Source organism: Rhipicephalus microplus, chromosome 7, assembly GCF_043290135.1.
Source record: "Rhipicephalus microplus isolate Deutch F79 chromosome 7, USDA_Rmic, whole genome shotgun sequence".
Lineage (NCBI taxonomy): Eukaryota > Metazoa > Arthropoda > Arachnida > Ixodida > Ixodidae > Rhipicephalus > Rhipicephalus microplus.
This window is the reverse complement of record NC_134706.1, coordinates 2,063,704-2,085,210: the sequence shown is the minus strand read 5'-3', so window position 1 is coordinate 2,085,210 and position 21,507 is coordinate 2,063,704. Positions and strand designations below refer to the sequence as shown.

General features: G+C 42.0%; 1 protein-coding gene across 5 annotated transcripts in view; it reads left to right on the top strand.

Moving 5' to 3' along the window:
* LOC119179509 (uncharacterized) overlaps positions 1-17,172 on the top strand; it is a 33,082-nt gene extending 15,910 nt beyond the window's left edge. For 3 of the 5 annotated variants that reach the window (XM_037430593.2, XM_075868446.1, XM_037430595.2), the window contains exons 5-10: positions 1,527-1,636; positions 4,811-4,891; positions 6,986-7,150; positions 10,684-10,764; positions 13,549-13,632; positions 16,442-17,172. In XM_037430593.2, coding sequence (XP_037286490.2) covers positions 1,527-1,636; positions 4,811-4,891; positions 6,986-7,150; positions 10,684-10,764; positions 13,549-13,632; positions 16,442-17,101 — 1,181 coding nt within the window. In that variant the 3' untranslated portion in view covers positions 17,102-17,172. The remainder of the gene's footprint in view (positions 1-1,526; positions 1,637-4,810; positions 4,892-6,985; positions 7,151-10,683; positions 10,765-13,548; positions 13,633-16,441) is intronic. The other 2 variants (XM_037430596.2, XM_075868447.1) reach the window with 2 other exon arrangements.
* The last annotated feature ends 4,335 nt before the right edge of the window (positions 17,173-21,507 follow it).

Genomic DNA, 21,507 nt, shown 5'->3' with positions numbered 1-21,507 from the left:
CTATTGATTGGGTCATTAAACTTCCACTATAATATGCGCACGCACATTTCTTTTGCATTGAAACTGTTTACACCAGAAGTTAGGCTTTGTAGCCACTCAATAGTAGGCTCAGTCTCACTCAATATCATGTTTCGAAATTAGAAGTGCACCGAAGACGCGTATAATGGGAGTTGACAGAATGGCGCTTACACTGACAACTGATTTTAGACAGAAGAAACAGGTACACGAAAGATCGCACACATATAACAGAGCAGCACGCATTAAAAAAAACTTTCGCGACAGAATTCCTACACAATGTTTTTTTACATTACATGCCATTTAATTAGTTTTATATCACAATTGCTAGTTGTCAAGAAACCCATACGCTTTGTCACGCAGCCCAATCGTGGCTTCACTAACACCGTCATATACCCCTTTGCTGATATAGTCTGATTACACTATCTTGCAAGTCACTTGATCCTCATGTTGAAACGTAATTTCAGTTTCATGAGCACCTCCACACGATCTTGTTGCAGTCTTGCATAGGTATGTAGCCAACATTCGGAATTGGTCACATTGTATCAATGTCAGTGATCTCGACGCTCTTGACGAACATCACTGTCCTTTCTGCTACAAAATATTCACCCGTCAATGTTGCTGATGCGGCAGAGAGGCCTCGGAGATGAAGCCTAGCGGTAGTTGGTGATTCCCAATGCTGGGAGCTGATGCGGCTCATTGCATAGGTTGATGAGACACGGAGTCAGACTCACGATGACCGAAGTATGAGTGAGTTATACCATGAGCGAGTTTGCTGACTTTTGCCTGATGTGGACTGTCTTGAGGAGCTTGCATATAAGTGGGCATACACCAGGAACAGCTGTGGTTGCTTCATGGTCTAGCTGCCTCTTTCGAACACTGTCTCCGACCAGACCTCAGGCTGCCAAAGTGAATGCCTCTTGCTACCGTTGCATTTGCCGGTGAGACTATAATCTCCCACTGAGCCTGCTTGGACAATGTCATCGAGTCGTCACTTGTTGGTCACATGTCGCGTCACATGCCTTGAGCCTCTGGATGTCGCATTATGTGTGCTCGTACCAGTTTGAATGTAAACGACAGATAAAGCATTTCAAATTAATAGGGCATTAATCTGTAGCATCCTGTGTGATTTGGTACATTGCAACTGATTGAAGAAAACAGGGTATAGACGTGTGTTTAGCAGAACGTAGATTTGGGCAGGTTGGTTGGTATTCACGTTTGAAACAGTGTGGCGAAAGAAGATCTGTCCCATTTCTTTCTTCTTCGTTCCCATGTATTTGCGCTGTTTTAAAGTTGTATAAATTGTGTGTGGCACATCGTTTTCTTTTCATAAGACAATTGTTGAGATTGAGCGCTGTTTGCTGCTTCTGTTGTCCTGTAGTTTTTTTATGATGTTTTTTAATGTATCATAACTAACAAGCCAAACTATCTACGCTTTTGTAACAGTGATTATTTAGTCAGACTCTAAATATATGCTTGAATGCCACATGTATGCTTTTTGTGTGTTGCAGTTGCAGTTTGTGGTCCAAAAGAAGCCCGCTCTCGATCAGCCAGTGTGGCTAATAAACGGTTGTACACATGCCAGAGGACTGCAAAGAGGAGGTGGAAATGGCAGAGTGAGGTACACACTGCCACCGTTTCTCAAATGCCCAAAGGTCGTTGTGCACTGGTGATACCGTTTCTCAAATGCCCTAGGGTCGTTGTGTACTGGCGATTGGCACCGGTTGCGTGACCATTTGTGACTGGGAACTTGAGAGCTCTGCAAGGCAGACAACATTTACACCATCTAGTGCATCCTATACCTGTTGCCACTCAAACTTTGCGTCTACTTGGGTACCCGCTTGCATCGAAGCACTATAAGCTGACATTTCGCTCCTCCGTGTCTGACTGGTTGACTAGCTTTGCTAGTACAGTGTCTCGACCAAAAAATTTAGTAGCGCAAGACTGAGCCAAAGCAGTCGCTTTGCGAGTAATGTGGTCGTTTGCGACCTGTCGGTTTGTGACCAAGTTAGTCGTGCGGTTGGTGCTTTCCACAAACGTGACTGCAAAAGATGAAAGACAGTTGACTTTTTTTCTTCATTAGATAAACTTTCATTGGCTGCTTTCGCTTATAAACCAAACATGCTATGCGTGGGTTGGTGTTATTGATTTGTGATTTATAAGGAACCTTGTGGTGACACCGACAGTGATGGCTAAAACGCGCCAAAATTGTGCGCATAGTTGCTATCGCAGTAAAAAAAAATAGAGTAGTACCTTCCTTCATGAATACAGAAGGCTAAGCTTGTGCGAATAGTGAATTTTAGGCTCGAAACGAATTCGAAGGGAATAATGATTTCGGTCGAATAATTTTGAATCGAATTCGAATAGTACATATGACATATAAAGAAAAACGGGCATTTTTATTATGACTCAACTAACCTGCACAATATTTTCTAAAAGTTGGAATAGGGCCTCCATCCAAATGCCTTTTTTTTTTTTCGTTCAAAAGAAGTCAAAACAACTTTGAGTAGTATCAGGATTTGACTTTCCGCGGGTTCAAATCCCGGCTGCGGCGGCTGCATTTCCGATGGAGGCAGAAATTTCGAGGCCCGTGTGCTCAGATTTGGGTGCACGTTAAAGAACCCCAGGTGGTCTAAATTTCCGGAGCCCTCCACTACGGCGTCTCTCATAATCATATAGTGGTTTTGGGACGTTAAACCCCACATATCAATCAGGATTTGACTTTCGGCAGGATGCAAGTCATAACTCTTATAATATGTAACATTCTTAAGTTTATTATACTCGAAGCATATAAGCCATCATAACAAGCTTTTAAGCTTAATAAAATGAATTGATTTGAAGGTAATGTTTTGATTATTTAAAGGGGTCGTGCGGCGCTTTCTTAAGGAGCCATGCAACGGATTCACTAAACAAGCTTATTGCCTCGTGAATTCACCGCCACAAAAATTTTTAGAATTCTTCCAATACGCGCGGAGCTGCAAATATTTGTTGCATGCTGCAAGTGAATTCTCTCTTCTCGTCCCAACGAACGTGCTCGAAGCTAAGCCGAGAAGGATAGCATGAGGAAAGAAAATACGTTGTGCGTGCTTTCTGAGCTTGTGGAGTCATTCGCTGAGAGAACAGAGCAATTTTCTGCGTACTTTGAGAATTCGTTGTGAATCGCATGCCGCGTGCTGCACTATAATGTTTGGCTTGCGTGTCCTCGGTAGCCTCGACTACCGATCGGCAGCGTTTTCTTACAATGCTCAAAAAGTGTTGCAGGGCCCCTTTAAATTTGAAGGGGGGCTTCGCGTCAAAGCAGATTTCTGTTGAATAGGTGCTTTCACGGTTTAGCACCCCTACACTGCAGTGAAATCACTTTCACAGGCGGTACATTTCGATTAGTATGCATCATTCCTTTCTTCCGAATACTTCCATATCTTCAATAGTTTAAATTCGAATCGGCGTGAATTAGAATACCCTAGCATTCGTTCGACTATTCGAAGCATTCAAATATTCGCATTAGCCTACATAAGCCCTTTCAAGTTTTAAACATAGTTAACATGGTGGATTATTGTTTTGCGCAGTAGTTATCAGCATTTTCTTTTAAACGGTTCACTTCTAGTGAACAGCATAAATGGGGCTGAGCTCAATAATTGTCTCTTGTCAGAGAACATTCTTGTATTTGCAGACCATTCATGGGTGCAATTTATGACCCTGTTGCTTATTAAAACTCATGGTTAACCTCACATAACCTAGAGTTACCACCTCTTGCCACTTAATCTTCAGCTCAACACAAGATTGATGGCAGCGTTGTGCCTTAGTAGAAGTAGTTACTGCATGTTAGCTATAGTGGGCAGCAGTCCTTCGGATCTGTCACATGATTTTTTGGAGCAGCAACACTGTGCTCAGTTTGGCAGTGCAGGCGGAAATTTGAGTTAAGGCTCGCTTGAGAATTCAAGAAACAAATTAATCAACTGCTTGGAAACTGAAGAGATTTTTATCGATTTGATTTTCAGCGTCATCTACAAACAAGAAGGGTTACAATTTCACCTTTCCTACTACTTGGCGTTATGACACACTAGGTGCATCTAGTGAAATTGGCACTATCGTGGTGTCAGGATACAGTATCAATCTCAGTGAGGTCACACACCAGTATGGCTAATCGCCATAACGTCATTTGTGCTGAAACTTTCAAGATAGGTGCTTGTGCACCACTAAAAACATTAAAAATAGCTGCTTGTGTGTCATCCACAGTACTACGGTGCAGAGATACTGAGAAAACATCACAATATCTTTTTCATGAGCAGAAGATGAGAAGATCATACTGCGTCCTGATGTCAGGGTAGAGTAAGAACTAGAACCAGCTTTTAAAAGCATATTGTACTTAATTTTTCAGGATGCACTCACACTGACAAGTACATTTTATAAGCTCTTGAGGGATTGGCCTTTCACTTGATACAAAAATAAAAGACAAACGAAAGTTTTTTTGTCGAAACTTTTTTAACAAATTGGATGAACTTGATAGCTGTCACACTCACACCTAGTTGAAACAAGATCACACCTGTCACCAAAATACTTTGTTATATGTATCTGAATATTTGTTATAAACATATATTTGTAGTGATGTATCTACGACAGAGCTATTCTTCATTTACTTCAATATAACCAATAATTTGTTATATCTGGATTCGTTATATTCGAGTTTGAGTATCTGTACATTGTGTTTGCATGTGTGTTTATATACTCTGTAAGCTTTTCTTTTCCTTCCACACATTTAAATCAAATCATCTATCTATTGGGTAATTGACAACAGGTCGGGGACTCGAGTGGCGAGAGCTTACCGGAACAAAATGTACCAAGCTCTGTCTCAACTGAAGCTTCGCCACTGCCAAAGGCAAGTATGCCGTTCTCTTTTGCTGGCTTAATGTTCACTTCTCGTAATTGTGGTTTTCTTGTCTAAGTATTCAAATTGCAGTTAGAAACATTTCTATGCAAGAACATCTAAAAGCACTCTCACTGTGGTAGGCTAGATTTTGTAGATTAGACTTGGCCGTCACATTGTGAAAGTCAGGTACGCAGTAGACAAGCTCTTAAAGATGGAACTCTTCAGTGGGCAGACTTTGTGTCCAGTAAAAGATACACTGTGAAGTCTACTTGCTGTACAATCTGAGCGGTGCCATTCAGTTCTCTTGCTTGATAAAGAGAACGACAACAAAGGGACAAGGAGAAGACGAGCGCTCATCTTCTTCTAGTCCCTTTGTTATCGTTCTGTTATTGCACATAACAATCGTCATGTCATACCAACTAGCCCAAAATGCCATGTTTCTTGTTGAAGCTTTTAGACATACCGGGTAGAATAATCTACCTTTATAATTTGTGGCCGTGTTATACGCACATTCTGAGATGGAGCTCATAGCATCAAACAGCCGTTTTGTGTTTGTTTTTGAACTAAACAAACTGACATTTGGCGGCGTGAGTGGAACTGGTCTCATTAGATTATATTTGCTGGTAACCTGAAGGCCAATGGCATTGTAAAAGAGGGTGAGTAAAAAAATACAAGTGAAAGCGAACAAGAAATGGATCAAAGCACTAATTTTCTTTTCATTGATGCCAGAATAAAGACAAATCATCATCATCAGCCTGACAATGCCCACTTCAGGGCAAAGGCCTCTCTCATGGTCTGCCAATCAACCCGATCTTGTGTTTTTCGTTGCCAAGTTATACCTGCGAACTTTTTAATCTAATTGGCCCACCTAACTTTCCGTCTCCCCTTCGTGCGTTCGCATTCTCTGGGAATCCAGTCAGTTACCCTTAGTGACCATCGGTTATTCTGCCTACGTGCTACGTGCTCGGCCCATGTTCATTTCTTCTTCATTTCAACTATGATATCCTTAACCTCGGTTTCTTCCCTGACCCACTCTGCTCTCTTCCTGTCTTTTAAGGTTGCATGACATCGAAACAATTACCACTTAATATTTTTACTTTGAGAAAATCAGAGAATTCAATATAAATTTGAAGCCACACGGTTCCACTATATGCAACGGTTTTTTGTGCTACAGTTCAACTTGATTATTAGATGTCAGTGAAGCATTGTGGTGAAAGAACATCTTGCCCTTCATCCTGTTCCACCATTGGCCAAGCACTTCAAGAACGGAGTATACGCTGCATTGAGGTCACGTGATTAATTTGATAGTGTACTTTCAAATTTTTTACTATTGATAGGGCTATGAATAGTTTCTGTAGTCTATCAATTATCGATAGGGGTCAATACGAACAGAATAATAGTACGGGTTACTTTGTTGTGCAAATGACTGTTATGAAAGTAAACCTTTTTAAAAAGGCAGAGATGAGAAAGGAAAGAAGCGAGATTTTCTTTTTTGGAGGACATTCTGTTTTCATTGCACTCTCTGAAATATTCGATCTTTCGGTGGTTGTGAGCTCGATTCATGCTCCTGAAATATAGTCATAGAAATCTTCACCCCCCTCAGAATGTTCAGCGCCTCTTTTCTTAAATAAGAAACAGAAACTTCTGTATTTCCAGTTGACCACACAACACAGTTTCTCTTTTTTAAGTGAATTTACAATTTGTAATGTCGCAAAACACGGACAAAAGGCTCGAGGAGGGATCATGATCCACCCCTCGTTTGAAAAGCATTGGAAACCTGGAGCTGCTGTGGGCAGCTCAACCAAATCCTGTAGTTGTGCGAAGCATGGCTGGCGTGTGAAGTTGCCAAGTGCCCTCTCTTCAAACAGAGGCCTGTACTCGAAACCTGTAACCTGAGAGACCCGTAACGAAAGCGACATATAGCTACCACTTACGAATAATGAAATTTATTGTATAAATATATACAGTGTTTATTGCGCATTCGGTAATGTCGTGGGCGATATTCGCGAATACCGTTACGGTTTAGCGATGAAACCCTCCAGCGCTTCGCACCACTCATCATCATTCACTCCGTGGATATGCTGGAATTTTTTTGTTTTGCAGGTACCACGCTCTCCATTTTCCAATGGTAACGGTATACTACTGATACCTGATAATGATTTCTTGGTGATACCTATTGATGATGACAGAGCGGCAACAGCACCTCCATTGTCCAGGTCCCCTGATGACCATTCTTGTAATCTCGAACACCTGCAACTCTGTTTAGAGGTAATATTCTGCATCTGTTAAGCATCTGCATTGGGTGGCCAGAAAAAGTATAGTCGGCTCTGGTTAATTCAAAGTCGAGGGGCCTCTGAATTTTGTTTGAATTATCAAGAAATTTGAATGATCAGAAGTTCTGATATGGCTGTGGGTGAGGTGACACCATACTTACTTTATGATTAGAGATTGATTTTATCACAATTAAAAGTTTTTAAATGCTTTTAAACCCTAACTGCAGGCAATGAAGAGAAAGCGAAGTTGTAAGGTTTTCAAGTTTATTGGCCATTTACTGCTTATCAGACCTTTTAAAGAAGTTGTCAGTTGCCAATTGCGTCTTTGGTATATGTGCCTTCAGCACAAAGCTCTCTATACCAGTTGAGAAGCATCACAGTTTACCATGTGTGTGCTTCGTTTCAAACATTTGTTTGCTACCAAAGCCTTTTTCCTGGAAGGCTCGAGGTGCTTATGTTCTATTTTTAGACAGATAGGATTATATAGGCATGCAAGTTTTTAAATAGTAGCGGAAAAGCAGAAGATATTTCCTGGTATTAAAGCGCAAAAAGTATGAATTAACCGAAGGATGGAGTTTGAATTAAGAGGCTTTTAAATACATTGAACAAATAGAAGACCGACCAAAGGATTGAATTTTGTTTGAAATAACCAGAAAGTACGAACTATCAGAGTGAGTCTACTGTACTCTTTTTCAGCCAAAAGCAGCCCAAAACTTCAAGAAAAACAGCTTCTCCACAGGGTCCAAGCACTAAATACCATAGCAAAAAAAAGTGTAAATAATATTTGACGTAGGACTAGCTGCTAAGTCTTCCAGCATCTGAAATTGCATAAGTCAACAAAACACTAATGTGTTTTGTTGACTTATGAACTGCTACTGTAGAGAGCCGAGTAACTTTCATGCTGTCTATTACTTCATGCCATCTGATGTTTCAATGCAAACTGAGAATTGAGACCACATGCCTTATCAGATAGAGTGGATGTGACCGTATTCAGTTGATTGAAGTATGCAGTTGTTGCTGGAGCAGCACAGCTCCCTATTTCGAACTTCGCCAAATGGTTCTTCATGTGATAAAAGACAGCCGCACATTTCCTCTCTGTTTGAGCCATGATCATTGGCTTTTATACCCAGTAGAAAACAGTGCTGAAGAAATGGGATGAAGAAAGGATACAAACCACAGCGCTGGCTAACAACCAGATGATTCGTCCCGTCTTTTAGGCGCTGTTTTCTACTGGAAATTATGAACCAATCAGCACAAATGCGTACCATACTGGCTTTACGTGTTAACTCTTTTATTAAGTTACATGTGCATTGATTTTATACGACTATACATGCATAAAGTATATGTATAAATCTGATGGTAACCCCTATGTTGTTGGTCAAAGTGCATTTGAAGTGTTGATGTGGTGAAGTGTCTTCCCATCGGACTGGAATCGGCTAAGTTTCAGGAAGGAATACCCTCACTTTGGGCTTGGTCTTATAAATCAGATGCGGCAAAGAAACAGAAAGGCATCTACTCGAAATAAGTGGTCACTTCCTACGTTTATGCAGTATCGCATTGGATCAAAAAAGCCGCTGCCAAAGCAAGTGTGTGTGTGGTTTTCTCTGCTCAAATAAGCTATCATCTTTGTGCAAATGTGTCAATGGAAATTCCGCTGCTTTCAAATCCTGCAAGAAGAACCACACTCCGCACTATGTGCAGTGCAAAAAAGAGATCGTTTATGAAATTCCAATGATGTGTGGCAGATCGTACCTGGGCTAGTCGGGACGCTGTATCAACGATTGCCCAAGAGAGCATGCCAACAGCGTCAAAAACACGCAAGCGAAGTTTTTGAAATGCTTAAGATGATGTGCAAATGCACAGAATGGGTCAATGCTTTTTTGCTCACCTCAAGTGACGAGGAATAATCGGACGCATCAAGGTCTAATGCCAGCTTCACATTCCCCTTCTCTGGTTCCCCTCCCTTCTTTTCTTTGTGTATGTTAACGCTCTAGTATTGTTGGCAGTCAGCGCACGTTCTCCTTCTTGTGTACCTTAAGCAAAATACTCTGTCTTACACCACAGTGGCAAGTAACTACAGTGAAAGCCCGTGCTGACTTATAGGGTATAAAGCTCGACACATTAAAAAAAAAATTCATGGTTTGAATGTGGGACCAACAGCTTCACCGGAACGGTGCTTTAATTTATAGAAGATTAAGAATAAAGCCCAGTTGGTCTTTAAAAAGATACTGCTAGCAACTTTCAAAGCCGACTTTGCTCTGCCATACTAAGCTCTTGAATACAGAAATAGCTTTGAGCAAGTGTGGAGCTGATAAAATGTTTTATTTTGATGTTGGCCCTCTCTGTACTGTTGTTGATGAGTATACTAGTCATGACTAAAATGATGACTGTCAAGGAAAATTGGTCTTGCATGGAACCAATGCAGATTGCACTCGTTATAGTCGTGTCACTTTCGTGTTATCGCCATGTGGTGAGGTCATCTTCAAGCTATTTCTTTTTTTACATTTAGTGAAATAAGAGAACCCTGTTCAATCCAAATAATGGTACCGTTTTATTAAGTAATGGGATGAACGTAAAGCAGCCAAAGAAGCAAGCCGCTATGTTAGTGGGAGCCACACGACCCAAGCGCTAACCTGATTTTTGACTTCGTGACCTTTCCTGTTGTTCGTTTGCATTTGTACGTGAATAAATCGCATGACTCTACATATTAAGTGAAAGAAATGTACAGTACATTTGGCACAGTTTTCTTTTTTCACAGCACAGAAATGGTTCAAGCCCATTTTCTTTGAGGTGCATCTAGTGAAATTGGCACTATCGTGATGTCAGGATACAGTATCAACCTCAGTGAGGTCACACACCAGTATGGCTAATCGCCATAACGTCATTTGTGCTGAAACTTTCAAGATAGGTGCTTGTGCACCACTAAAAACATTGAAAATAGCTGCTTGTGTGTCATCCACAGCACTACGGTGCAGAGATACTGAGAAAACATCACAATATCTTTTTCATGAGCAGAAGATGAGAAGATCATACTGCGTCCTGATGTCAGGGTAGAGTAAGAACTAGAACCAGCTTTTAAAGGCATATTGTACTTAATTTTTCAGGATGCACTCACACTGACAAGTACATTTTATAAGCTCTTGAGGGATTGGCCTTTCACTTGATGCAAAAATAAAAGACAAACGAAAGTTTTTTTGTCGAAACTTCTTTAACAAATTGCATGAACTTCATGGCTGTCACACTCACACCTGGTTGAAACAAGATCACACCTGCCACCAAAATACTTTGTTATATGTATCTGAATATTTGTTATAAACATATATTTGTAGCGATGTATCTACGACAGAGCTATTCTTCATTTACTTCAATGTAACCAATTTTGTTATATCTGGATTCGTTATATTCGGGTTTGAGTATCTGTACATTGTGTTTGCATGTGTGTTTATATACTCCGTAAGCTTTTCTTCTTTTTCTTTTCCCTCCACACATTTAAATCAAATCATCTATCTATTGGGTAATTGACAACAGGTCGGGGACTCAAGTGGCGAGAGCTTACCGGAACAAAATGTACCAAGCTCTGCCTCAAGTGAAGCCTCGCCACTGCCAAAGGCAAGTATGCCGTTCTCTTTTGCTGGCTTAATGTTCTCTTCTCGTAATTGTGGTTTTCTTGTCTAAGTATTCAAATTGCAGTTAGAAACATTTCTATGCAAGAACATCTAAAAGCACTCTCACTGTGGTAGGCTAGATTTTGTAGATTAGACTTGGCCGTCACATTGTGAAAGTCAGGTACGCAGTAGACAAGCTCTTAAAGATGGAACTCTTCAGTGGGCAGACTTTGTGTCCAGTAAAAGATACACTGTGAAGTCTACTTGCTGTACAATCTGAGCGGTGCCATTCAGTTCTCTTGCTTGATAAAGAGAACGACAACAAAGGGACAAGGAGAAGACGAGCGCTCATCTTCTTCTAGTCCCTTTGTTATCGTTCTGTTATTGCACATAACAATCGTCATGTCATACCAACTAGCCCAAAATGCCATGCTTCTTGGTGAAGCTTTTAGACATACCGGGTAGAATAATCTACCTTTATAATTTGTGGCCGTGTTATACGCACATTCTGAGATGGAGCTCATAGCATCAAACAGCCGTTTTGTGTTTGTTTTTGAACTAAACAAACTGACATTTGGCGGCGTGAGTGGAACTGGTCTCATTAGATTATATTTGCTGGTAACCTGAAGGCCAATGGCATTGTAAAAGAGGGTGAGTAAAAAAATACAAGTGAAAGCGAACAAGAAATGGATCAAAGCACTAATTTTCTTTTCATTGATGCCAGAATAAAGACAAATCATCATCATCAGCCTGACAATGCCCACTTCAGGGCAAAGGCCTCTCTCATGGTCTGCCAATCAACCCGATCTTGTGTTTTTCGTTGCCAAGTTATACCTGCGAACTTTTTAATCTAATTGGCCCACCTAACTTTCCGTCTCCCCTTCGTGCGTTCGCATTCTCTGGGAATCCAGTCAGTTACCCTTAGTGACCATCGGTTATTCTGCCTACGTGCTACGTGCTCGGCCCATGTTCATTTCTTCTTCATTTCAACTATGATATCCTTAACCTCGGTTTCTTCCCTGACCCACTCTGCTCTCTTCCTGTCTTTTAAGGTTGCATGACATCGAAACAATTACCACTTAATATTTTTACTTTGAGAAAATCAGAGAATTCAATATAAATTTGAAGCCACACGGTTCCACTATGTGCAACGGTTTTCTTTGTGCTACAGTTCAACTTGATTATTAGATGTCAGTGAAGCATTGTGGTGAAAGAACATCTTGCCCTTCATCCTGTTCCACCATTGGCCAAGCACTTCAAGAACGGAGTATACGCTGCATTGAGGTCACGTGATTAATTTGATAGTGTACTTTCAAATTTTTTACTATTGATAGGGCTATGAATAGTTTCTGTAGTCTTTCAATTATCGATAGGGGTCAATACGAACAGAATAATAGTACGGGTTACTTTGTTGTGCAAATGACTGTTATGAAAGTAAACCTTTTTAAAAAGGCAGAGATGAGAAAGGAAAGAAGCGAGATTTTCTTTTTTGGAGGACATTCTGTTTTCATTGCACTCTCTGAACTATTCGATCTTTCGGTGGTTGTGACCTCGATTCATGCTCCTGAAATATAGTCATAGAAATCTTCACCCCCCTCAGAATGTTCAGCGCCTCTTTTCTTAAATAAGAAACAGAAACTTCTGTATTTCCAGTTGACCACACAACACAGTTTCTCTCTTTCAAGTGAATTTACAATTTGTAATGTCGCAAAACACGGACAAGAGGCTCGAGGAGGGATCATGATCCACCCCTCGTTTGAAAAGCATTGGAAACCTGGAGCTGCTGTGGGCAGCTCAACCAAATCCTGTAGTTGTGCGCAGCATGGCTGGCGTGTGAAGTTGCCAAGTGCCTTCTCTTCAAACAGAGGCTTGTACTAACGCTATCCATTATGCGGCACAGCTTGCTGGGCATGTGTGGAAATTTAAGCACTTTGAATATTCTAACGACTATCACAGTATTTGAATTGAATGAATGAACGTGTATCATGCAACCTCCCATAAAGCTGATTTTGCTGTGGCATTGGAGTGTCGTGCTGTGAAAACACTTTTCTGAAAAAAATTAGTCGTGCCACGACATTCCTCTCTACAATCAAGTGAACATGCTATTACCTTTGCATCGAGTGACCATTTGATCAAGTTGAAAAGCTTGTATACAGGCTTGTATCCCTAAGTATAATAAATTTCAGAATGTAGCATATTTTGCCAGTTATCACCAGCATCTTACTGAAATTTAAATGATGCTATTATTCAAAGCTGTGTTCTCTTGACTTTGAACCAAAAAGAAGGGCCTTTGCACATTCCTTGTTTCAAGATTAAGAAATACTGTTTAGAATAATTGCTTTGGCTATGATGAGTATGCTCACTTTTCTTTACATACTTTTTGAACTATTCGACTAGAAATTATTGGACCTTGTAACTATTTGCTGGAAACCTACAATTTTCTATTCACATGTCATAGACTTTTCTTCACACAGAAGACTACATGACAAGAAAATTCTCTCTTACCCATCAGTGTCATGCAACTAGAAAGAGAGCACATACTAATTTCTCAGGAATAAAGCTTCACAGATTTATGCGAAAATTCCTGGTTCAACTGAGGGGCTAACACTTTTACAGGGTTGGTTGCCCAGTTGATCATTAATTTGAAGTACCAGTACAAAAATGCTTTTATCTGTTAATTGGGCTTGCATTTAGTATGATTTGTACTCTCTAAACTTTCCTTTCATCTTCATTCACTCACGTGCCCTCCATGCATTTGAAATAATATAACCTCTTGGTTGACTGACAGCAGGTAGCCCACTCGGGTGGGGAGAGCATACCAGAGGAAAGTGTGCCAAGCCCTGCCTCATCTGAGGTCTTGCCACTCCCAAAGGCGAGTATTTCATTCTCCTTGGCTACATGACCAAACATAATGTTTCTTGTAGTTTTCGTTTCCTTGCTTAAGGAGAAGTGTTAAAATTGCAGCTCGAAACACCTCTTTGCGAGGCTAAGAACACTCAGAAGTTCTCTCACTCTAACCATTGAATAAATACAATAAACCATCAGATTGGAGATAGGCATTGAGGTTGAACTCTCGCCCCACCACGGTGGTCTAGTGGCTAAGGTAGGCCCATGTGCTCAGGTTTGGGTGCACGTTAATGAACCCCAGGTGGTCGAAATTTTCGGAGCCCTCCACCACGACGTCTCTCATAATCATATCATGGTTTTGTGATGTTAAACCCCACATAGCAGTTAATGAGGTTGCACTCTCGATTCATGCTAATGTATCCTGAAAACCGGAATGTAGGTTGGATTGAAATATAGGTCGATCCTGCCACATTGAATCAAGTATCATGGCGCACCCTTACCTTGGTAACTACGCGAGACAACCAGGTGCACTGTGGTTACGTTTCTTTTTATTTGGACACTAATGTTATGTAGTTACACGCCAGAAGGCCACAAAGTGCTGTCCCCAGCCACGGTGGTCTAGTGGCTAAGGTACTCGGCTGCTGACCCGCAGGTCGCGGGATCAAATCCCGGCTGTGGCGGCTGCATTTCCGATGGAGGCGGAAATGTTGTAGGCCCATGTACTCAGATTTGGGTGCACGTTAAAGAACCGCAGGTGGTCGAAATTTCCGGAGCCCTCCACTACGGTGTCTCTCATAATTATATAGTGGTTTTGGGACGTTAAACCCCACAAATCAATCAAATCAATCACAAAGTGCTGTCACTCATACTACTCTGAACATGACTCCGACGACATCCGTTTTTTATTAGTGCATTGCCCTTTGTTCCATTTAACGCATTACTTATGCAGCATTTGCGGAAAGACGAAAGTACGCCGCCTCGGCGCAAAACCCTTCCGCTTCATAAAACGGGGCACCCATCATGGCGATCCCTTGAATTGCACTCTCGTGAGCCCAGGGTTGCGTGCTATCTCGGGAGCTTTCACACGGATGCACTTTGCTTTCATGGGTAGCGACTTTGCACGCAGCTCCCTGATGGATTCGGCAAGTAGCGTTTCCAGTTCTGGGTGCACTACGGTCCTTCCATGAAACAATGTTTTTTTTTTTTTTTTGGTTGCTGCAGGATGTTATGCGCTGCTTTTGGCTCTTCCAGTATCTAACCCTTTTGTTCGATGCACTGAATTCCTTTTGTGCCGCCAGGTTGCCATGCGCTTAGGCATACTTGATAACTTTTTTCTTAAAGCCTATCATAAACTGCCGTCGACTACCACTCATTTCTGAAGAAAATAGAAAAAAGAAAACAGCATACTGACAGCAGATAACCGAGGTAAAATGGAGATGCTAGAACACTGTAGGCCTTACCCAGCATTGCCCAAAAGCGCCACTGCTGATGCTCACAATAGCAATGGAGGCTTTCGACTTTAGCTGCCGACTGTTGTGAGACTTCCACATGTTTTTCTGCCAATGGTCAGTATATAAGAGAAGGGTCGAATTTTTATTGAATTTTTTTTATTTGACCTATATTTTACGGTATATTGATGCCACCCTACCTGCAATGTTTTACAGCGAAAGCTGTTATAGGATCACAACAAGTGTAGGGTGTGGCACCGTAGTTGTCCGCTATAGCTAGTGTCCATAACCATTATCGCACGAAATAACAGAAAAATTGGTAAATAAAAACGTCAAAGACACAGTGGGATTTAAACCTGGGTTTTCTGTGCGCCAGCCCAGTATTCTATCGCAGAGCCACACCAGTGTTTGTAACTCCGTTGCAAACTTGCCTTAGGCAAGCTTGATGTCGGGAAAGGAATTGCATTAGTAGTATGAGTAATAAAGCGTTTTAGAAGAGCAAAGAAACAACCAGGCGTCACACAATGCGAATTGCATAACTGGTGGTTCGTCCAATGCTCCAACTCATTCCAAAAGCTTGTTCTTGATTACCTGTGAACTGTGGCGCATACAGTATTGTCAAAATCATTGTCAGTGGCTGACAATGATTTTTAATCATTGTCAGCCACTGCATAAAAAGCTTGAACAAAATTCCTTGGAAGGGGGTAGTGGATATCAGGTTTCTCCAAAAAAAATGACGAAGGATAGCATAATGAATGCCTGTCCACTGCACAAAACTTATGATTATTTATGGCATAGTGGGTACCCAGCAAAGGTACCTGTAGCAGTTACCAAGAGTGTTTAAAAGAGGCTCTGAAAGGTCGCTCTTCAAGCTTTCGCTGTGAATGTGCTGCACGTTCCGCACAGGCCTGGCATTTTTTTGTGTGAGATGTGCGGTCTTTGTGTCTTATCACGTCAACAAGCGATAAGTACCCAGAACACTATCTACTCGAATGCGTTTTCGCGAATTGCACTGCACACGCAAATGTGAAACTGCGGTGCACATGTTGAAGCAAGCAGTCTTGTTTAAAGAAGTGTTTACTTGCTATGTGAAGAGGGTGATTGCTGGTACGATTTCTCTTCAAGCTGTCAAAATCGCGTTAAAATTTTGTTGTGATGGATTGAAATACGAGCGCGATATGTAGTCGGGGACAGGAAAGATATGGACAAGCACTCTTCTTGAAGCAACACCAAGTGCTTGTTCGCGTTTTTACTGTCCCTGTATCACGCTCGTACTATTTCAATCCATCATGAATCACTAACTTGTTCGATCAACCATTTTGACAAATTGATTGTTATATCATGATCCTTGTGATTGAAATTCGTGCAAATGCATATTTGTTACAGGTTGTGGAATGCTACACGTTGCAACAAAGCAATGAACGGGATCATTACACTTACATCAACGTAGTGGACGAACTTGGAGAATATTGCATGCACCCAAATTCTTCACTCGCTACATGGGACAAATACACTGAACGACTGGAAAGATACTGCAAGTCCATCAACATCTCAGAAGACGGAGCGTTGCGTGCTGTATTACTTGGATGTTGTGGAAAAGTGACGAATAGGCTCATCAAGCGATTGGTCCAGCCTGAGAAGCCAATGGAAGTGTCTTACTCAATGATAAAACGAGTCGTTCGCGAGCACTTGGGCGGCAAGCGGTCCCCGCTTCGAGCGAGGTTTCTTTTCTTCAAGCGAAACCAAGAACCATGTGAATCCGTGATGGACTATGCGATGGCTCTGCGGAAGCTTGTAAAAGACTGCGATTTTAGAGGTGGAGAAGTTGCTATGGATGTCATGTTAAGGGACCGCTTTGTGTTCGGCATTCGGGACGATGCCTTGCGGGAGTGTCTTCTTGACAAACGTGACCTCACCTTTGATGCCGCTTACAACATGACTTTGAAAGCAGAGGCATCTTCTGGAAAGCAGCCCAAGACTGTGTCGGTGGGGAAGGATAAAAAAAATGGGGACGATGTGTCACACATGTGCATCGTGTACTCATAGTGGCAGGTGCAAGTGAAATTATTTGACTGATGGTTTTGTGCTTGAACAAAATAAAGAGCATTACTAGTCAAGCCTTCGTTATGAAATTGTTCAAGCTAGAACTGACAATTGGAGCTTGTGACTGATAATAATAATAGTTTGGGTTCAACGCCCCTAAACCACAATGTATTGAGAGATGCCGCTCGTGGTTCTTTAACATGCACTTTAACCTAAGTAAATGGGCTCAAACATTTTTTTATTCATTTAAAATGCAGCAGCCGGAATTCGATCCCCTGACCTCTGGGTCAGAAGTCGAGCACTGTGACCACTAGCCCACAGTAGTGAATGGAGGTTGTGACTTTTGTAAAGAAAACAAAACCGGTAGGTTCGAGGGCTTCTGTCTAAATTGTACTGAAAGTGTGCAGTGCTGTGAGAGGGCAATGTCAGATTGGAAAATGTGCCATGGCTGTTTGATGTTGAAGTTCTACTGCTCAGAGCAGTGTAGTAGTGGTGCTTACAACTGGCAACAAGGACTGCATTGTGACTTACATGGATTGAAGATGTGCTGGTGTACTTATGTTATTGGCACACAATATAAATGTGTCAAAAGTTGAATAAAGCTGAGGTGCAAAAAGTGCACGCCAGACCAGACCTTGTTTCAAAAGTTGAGCTGGAGCATTTTAATACAAGTTGCACCTCGAAGTGTGTTGGACAATATCAGGATATTAAAAGCTGTATTTATAGATTAATTATACTTATTTTAATGGATGTCCATTATTTATAAGAATATTGTCAAGGGTTCACATAACTTGATTGGTGACTGAAACACCCGGCTGCACTTTGTTAGTTGTATTTGCGGCATATTCTTATATGACATAGCTGTTGGTTATATAAAGCCTAACTCGTAGGCTTGTGCGAATAGTGAATTTCAAGTTTGAAGCAAACAGTGATTTGGTTCAACTTTGAATCGAATTGGCATAGCATATGTGACCTAAAAAAATGAGCATATTCATCATGACCTGCACAATATTTTTTTAAAATTTAAATAGGGCCTTTATGCCAATGCCTTTTTTTTTCTTCAAAGGAAGTCAGAACAACTTTGAGTAATAGTAAAATTTGACTTCCAGCAGTATGCAAGTCGTAACCCATAAAATACATAGCATTATTTATTATACTTGGAGAATATAAGCTTTCATAACAAGCTCGTTTTAAGGGGGCAGACTGGTCTTTGGGACTAAAAAGTGACAAAAAAAAATTCATTTTTTAAGATTTACATATTTGGTTTCTACAAGTTTTTTTCTATCTCTCAGCAAATTTTCACACACCAGGAAATAGTAATTTTCTTGTAATGTCATTCTAACTGTCCAGATTCTTGGTACTGTTAACATGCAGAACCTGCAAAAAAAAATTAGGAACGGACTTAGAGGCTTCTTTATAATTTGCCAGCACCTGTGTTAGAAGTTCTGCTACGAATTTATGAGCACCTTTATGAGAATTGCAAAATTTGTGCGCCATGATTGTTGCTTTTTGAAGAAGCTGTCTGTTTTCAGTTTTTTTCATTTTTCTCAAAAAAGTTAATTTACGACTTTTCAATTTTGAGGCCTCGATATCTCTGCAGTTAGGGCAGGTACAGCAATAATTCTTTTTGCAATGGAAACCTGTATGTGTGTAGAATGCAAGTATGGGAGCAGAATTTGGAGCACAAGCTCATTTAATTAAATTACTCATCAAAATCATAACACAATTCCAACTGCTTTTGAAAACGAATAGTTCATTTTGCTGTAAAATAACCAAGAAAGGCCTAAAAACAACAAAAAACTTCCATAATTTCACTGAAAAAATAAACAAAAAAATGTCTAAGACCAGTCTGTCCCCTTAGAGGGCCAGTAAATAGGCTCCGACTTTTTTTTTTACACCCCCCATACGAGCTCGGCAATTTGTAGAGCAGACCGCAGCAATCACGTTTTCTGAATATTACAGGGCTGCGCGCCACGCAGAGCCTCTATTTCAGAAAACAATTCTCGCGCATCTTTCCTACGCCTCACCGACCACCTTGCACGCGCAGTGACGTCAACTCGGTGACGTGACGTAGCACACAGCTTGCCGATAGGTCTAAATCAGGTGTGAAAAAACAGTAGTGAAATCAACGTCAGTTCCTGTTCCCACTCACTGCTACGAAACTGCCCCTTGTTTCTTGGCACTGCGGTGAAAGAACCAGCCTTGCAGTTGTCGCGTGCACATGTACACTCCTCGCTCAACTATAGCGTCTGTGTGCACGTACAAAAGTACTTCTCCCTTGACATGAGCAACACGGGTAAAAAGCGTTGCTTTGTCATTCGCTGCAAATTGAGCGACTGGGCAGCGGAGAAGCGTCAGCACCAGGTGCCTCACGATGGAGCCCTGCGCGCTGCATGGCTGAAGCGAATCGGCCATCCAGCGACGTACATCGGGGCCCTGATCGTTTGTGGTCGACACTTCGCACCTGACGCTTACACGGTTGACCCATGGCTGGTGCAGCAAATGGTAAACAAACAACCACGTTTCGTGGCAAGCAGAAGTGCGTTGCGACTGATGGAGTTTGCCGATGACGTTGATCGCGGATCGAGTTTGCCGACGATGTCAATTGCTAATGCGGTGGTGTCACATTGCCGAAGTGGGCGGAGGTACGACAATGGGCTATGTCTTCCCCTTCGTGGCAGGGAGAAGGGGGACCAGGCCGTGCGAAAATTCGAAACCAGCTTAGACCCATGTTCTACCCCTGTAATTACTTTAATATAGCACGTATTTGCAATATTCTTGTGGCTGTATGTTGGAAAAGAAAAACTGCACATATATCTCTTTTTAAGAATTTTTTGACCTCAGGGCTGTTTACTGGCCCTTTAAGCTTAATAAAATGATGCATTGATTTGAGGGTAATATGCTCATTTAAAGAAGCCTTGCAACACTTTTGTAAGTAGCCATGGAATGAATTTACTAAATAAGCTTGTTGCCTCAATAATTCACTGCCGCGAAAGTTTTACAATCCGCCCAGTACAAACGAAGTTGCAAAGATTTGTCACACACTGCGAGTGCATTCTCTCTTCTCGCTTCGATGAAAGCGCAGGAAGCTGAGCAGGGAGGAATGGCACGGGAAAAAAAAATATGTCATGCACATGGGTCCTTGAGCACTTTTATCTTTTTTTTTTCGAACACGCGTTTTTTCAGTGCGATCGCACACGTACGCATGGAAAAGTGGCAACCTCCTGCAGCCGCCACTTGTTTAACAAGTGCGCCATGCTCAAATCAGGCAATGGCTAATACAATGGCTGTGACGAGTGATCTTGGAGCTTGCAGCGTCATTTGCCGAGAGGAGAAAGCAATTTTTAGCTGACTTTCAGAATTTTTTTTAATTGCAAGTCGTGTGCTGCGCTATAATATTGCTACGTGCCAGTGCATGGAGCTGAAGAAGACAAAGCAGATAGACTGGCACAAGCTAATCTGTGTGGCTGGCGCTGCTCACATAACCGGCTGTGAATACATCGGTGACTACCCCTCTGAGTCAGTCTCCTTCTCGTAACATATTTGGTGGAGTTGTGCGATCCCCGTCCTCGCCACGGAACTCCGAAGCGGACGCTCCCTCGCGGCTTACAACATGACCACTCAAGACTTGGCTACATCCTCTCCGGTCACTCCCCCTTCTGCCCGACCTGTCAACGCAGCGCCCGCAACAACTTTCGTGACGCTTCTCGCGCTCAAAGACCCCGGCGTGTTCTCGGGCAGCGAGGGTTTCGACGTTGACCAGTGGCTACGCCTCTACGAACGCGTCAGCATCACTTACAGGTGGAATCCCACTCTTATGCTCGCAAACGTCATCTTTTATCTCGACGGAACCCCTCGTGTTTGGTTTGATAACCACGAGCATGACATTACAACCTGGGACAGCTTCAAGGCAAATATCCGTGAGCTTTTTGGCAGCATCTCTGGTCGTCGTAAAGCTGCGAAAAATGAGTTGTCGACTCGCGCACAATCTTCAACGGAGCCTTACATCGGTTATATTCAGGCTGTCCTTTCACTATGCCGCCAAGCTGACGAAAATATGTCTGAACCTGAAAAAGTTGTGCATATCCTAAAGGGTTCATCCTAATTCGATCATTCAAGAATGCCGCCGGTTTCAACAAGCTAAAAGCAGACGCATCTCCCATCAGTTCCAACGCCTCCCGAACACCACTGCGACGTCCTCGTGTCTCGACACATATCATCCACCAGACACCTGTGACAACTTGACGCGAATTGTCAGGCGGGAGCTTGAAGCGGCTGCTCCAGCTAAGGTGGGACCAACGTCCCCTGACCCCTCTCCGCCAATTACGTTGCCTCTCATTCAAGCAGTCGTCCGGCAGGAAATCGCCAGCTTGGGAATTCACTCTATCTCACCGCCTCCCCGCACCGAC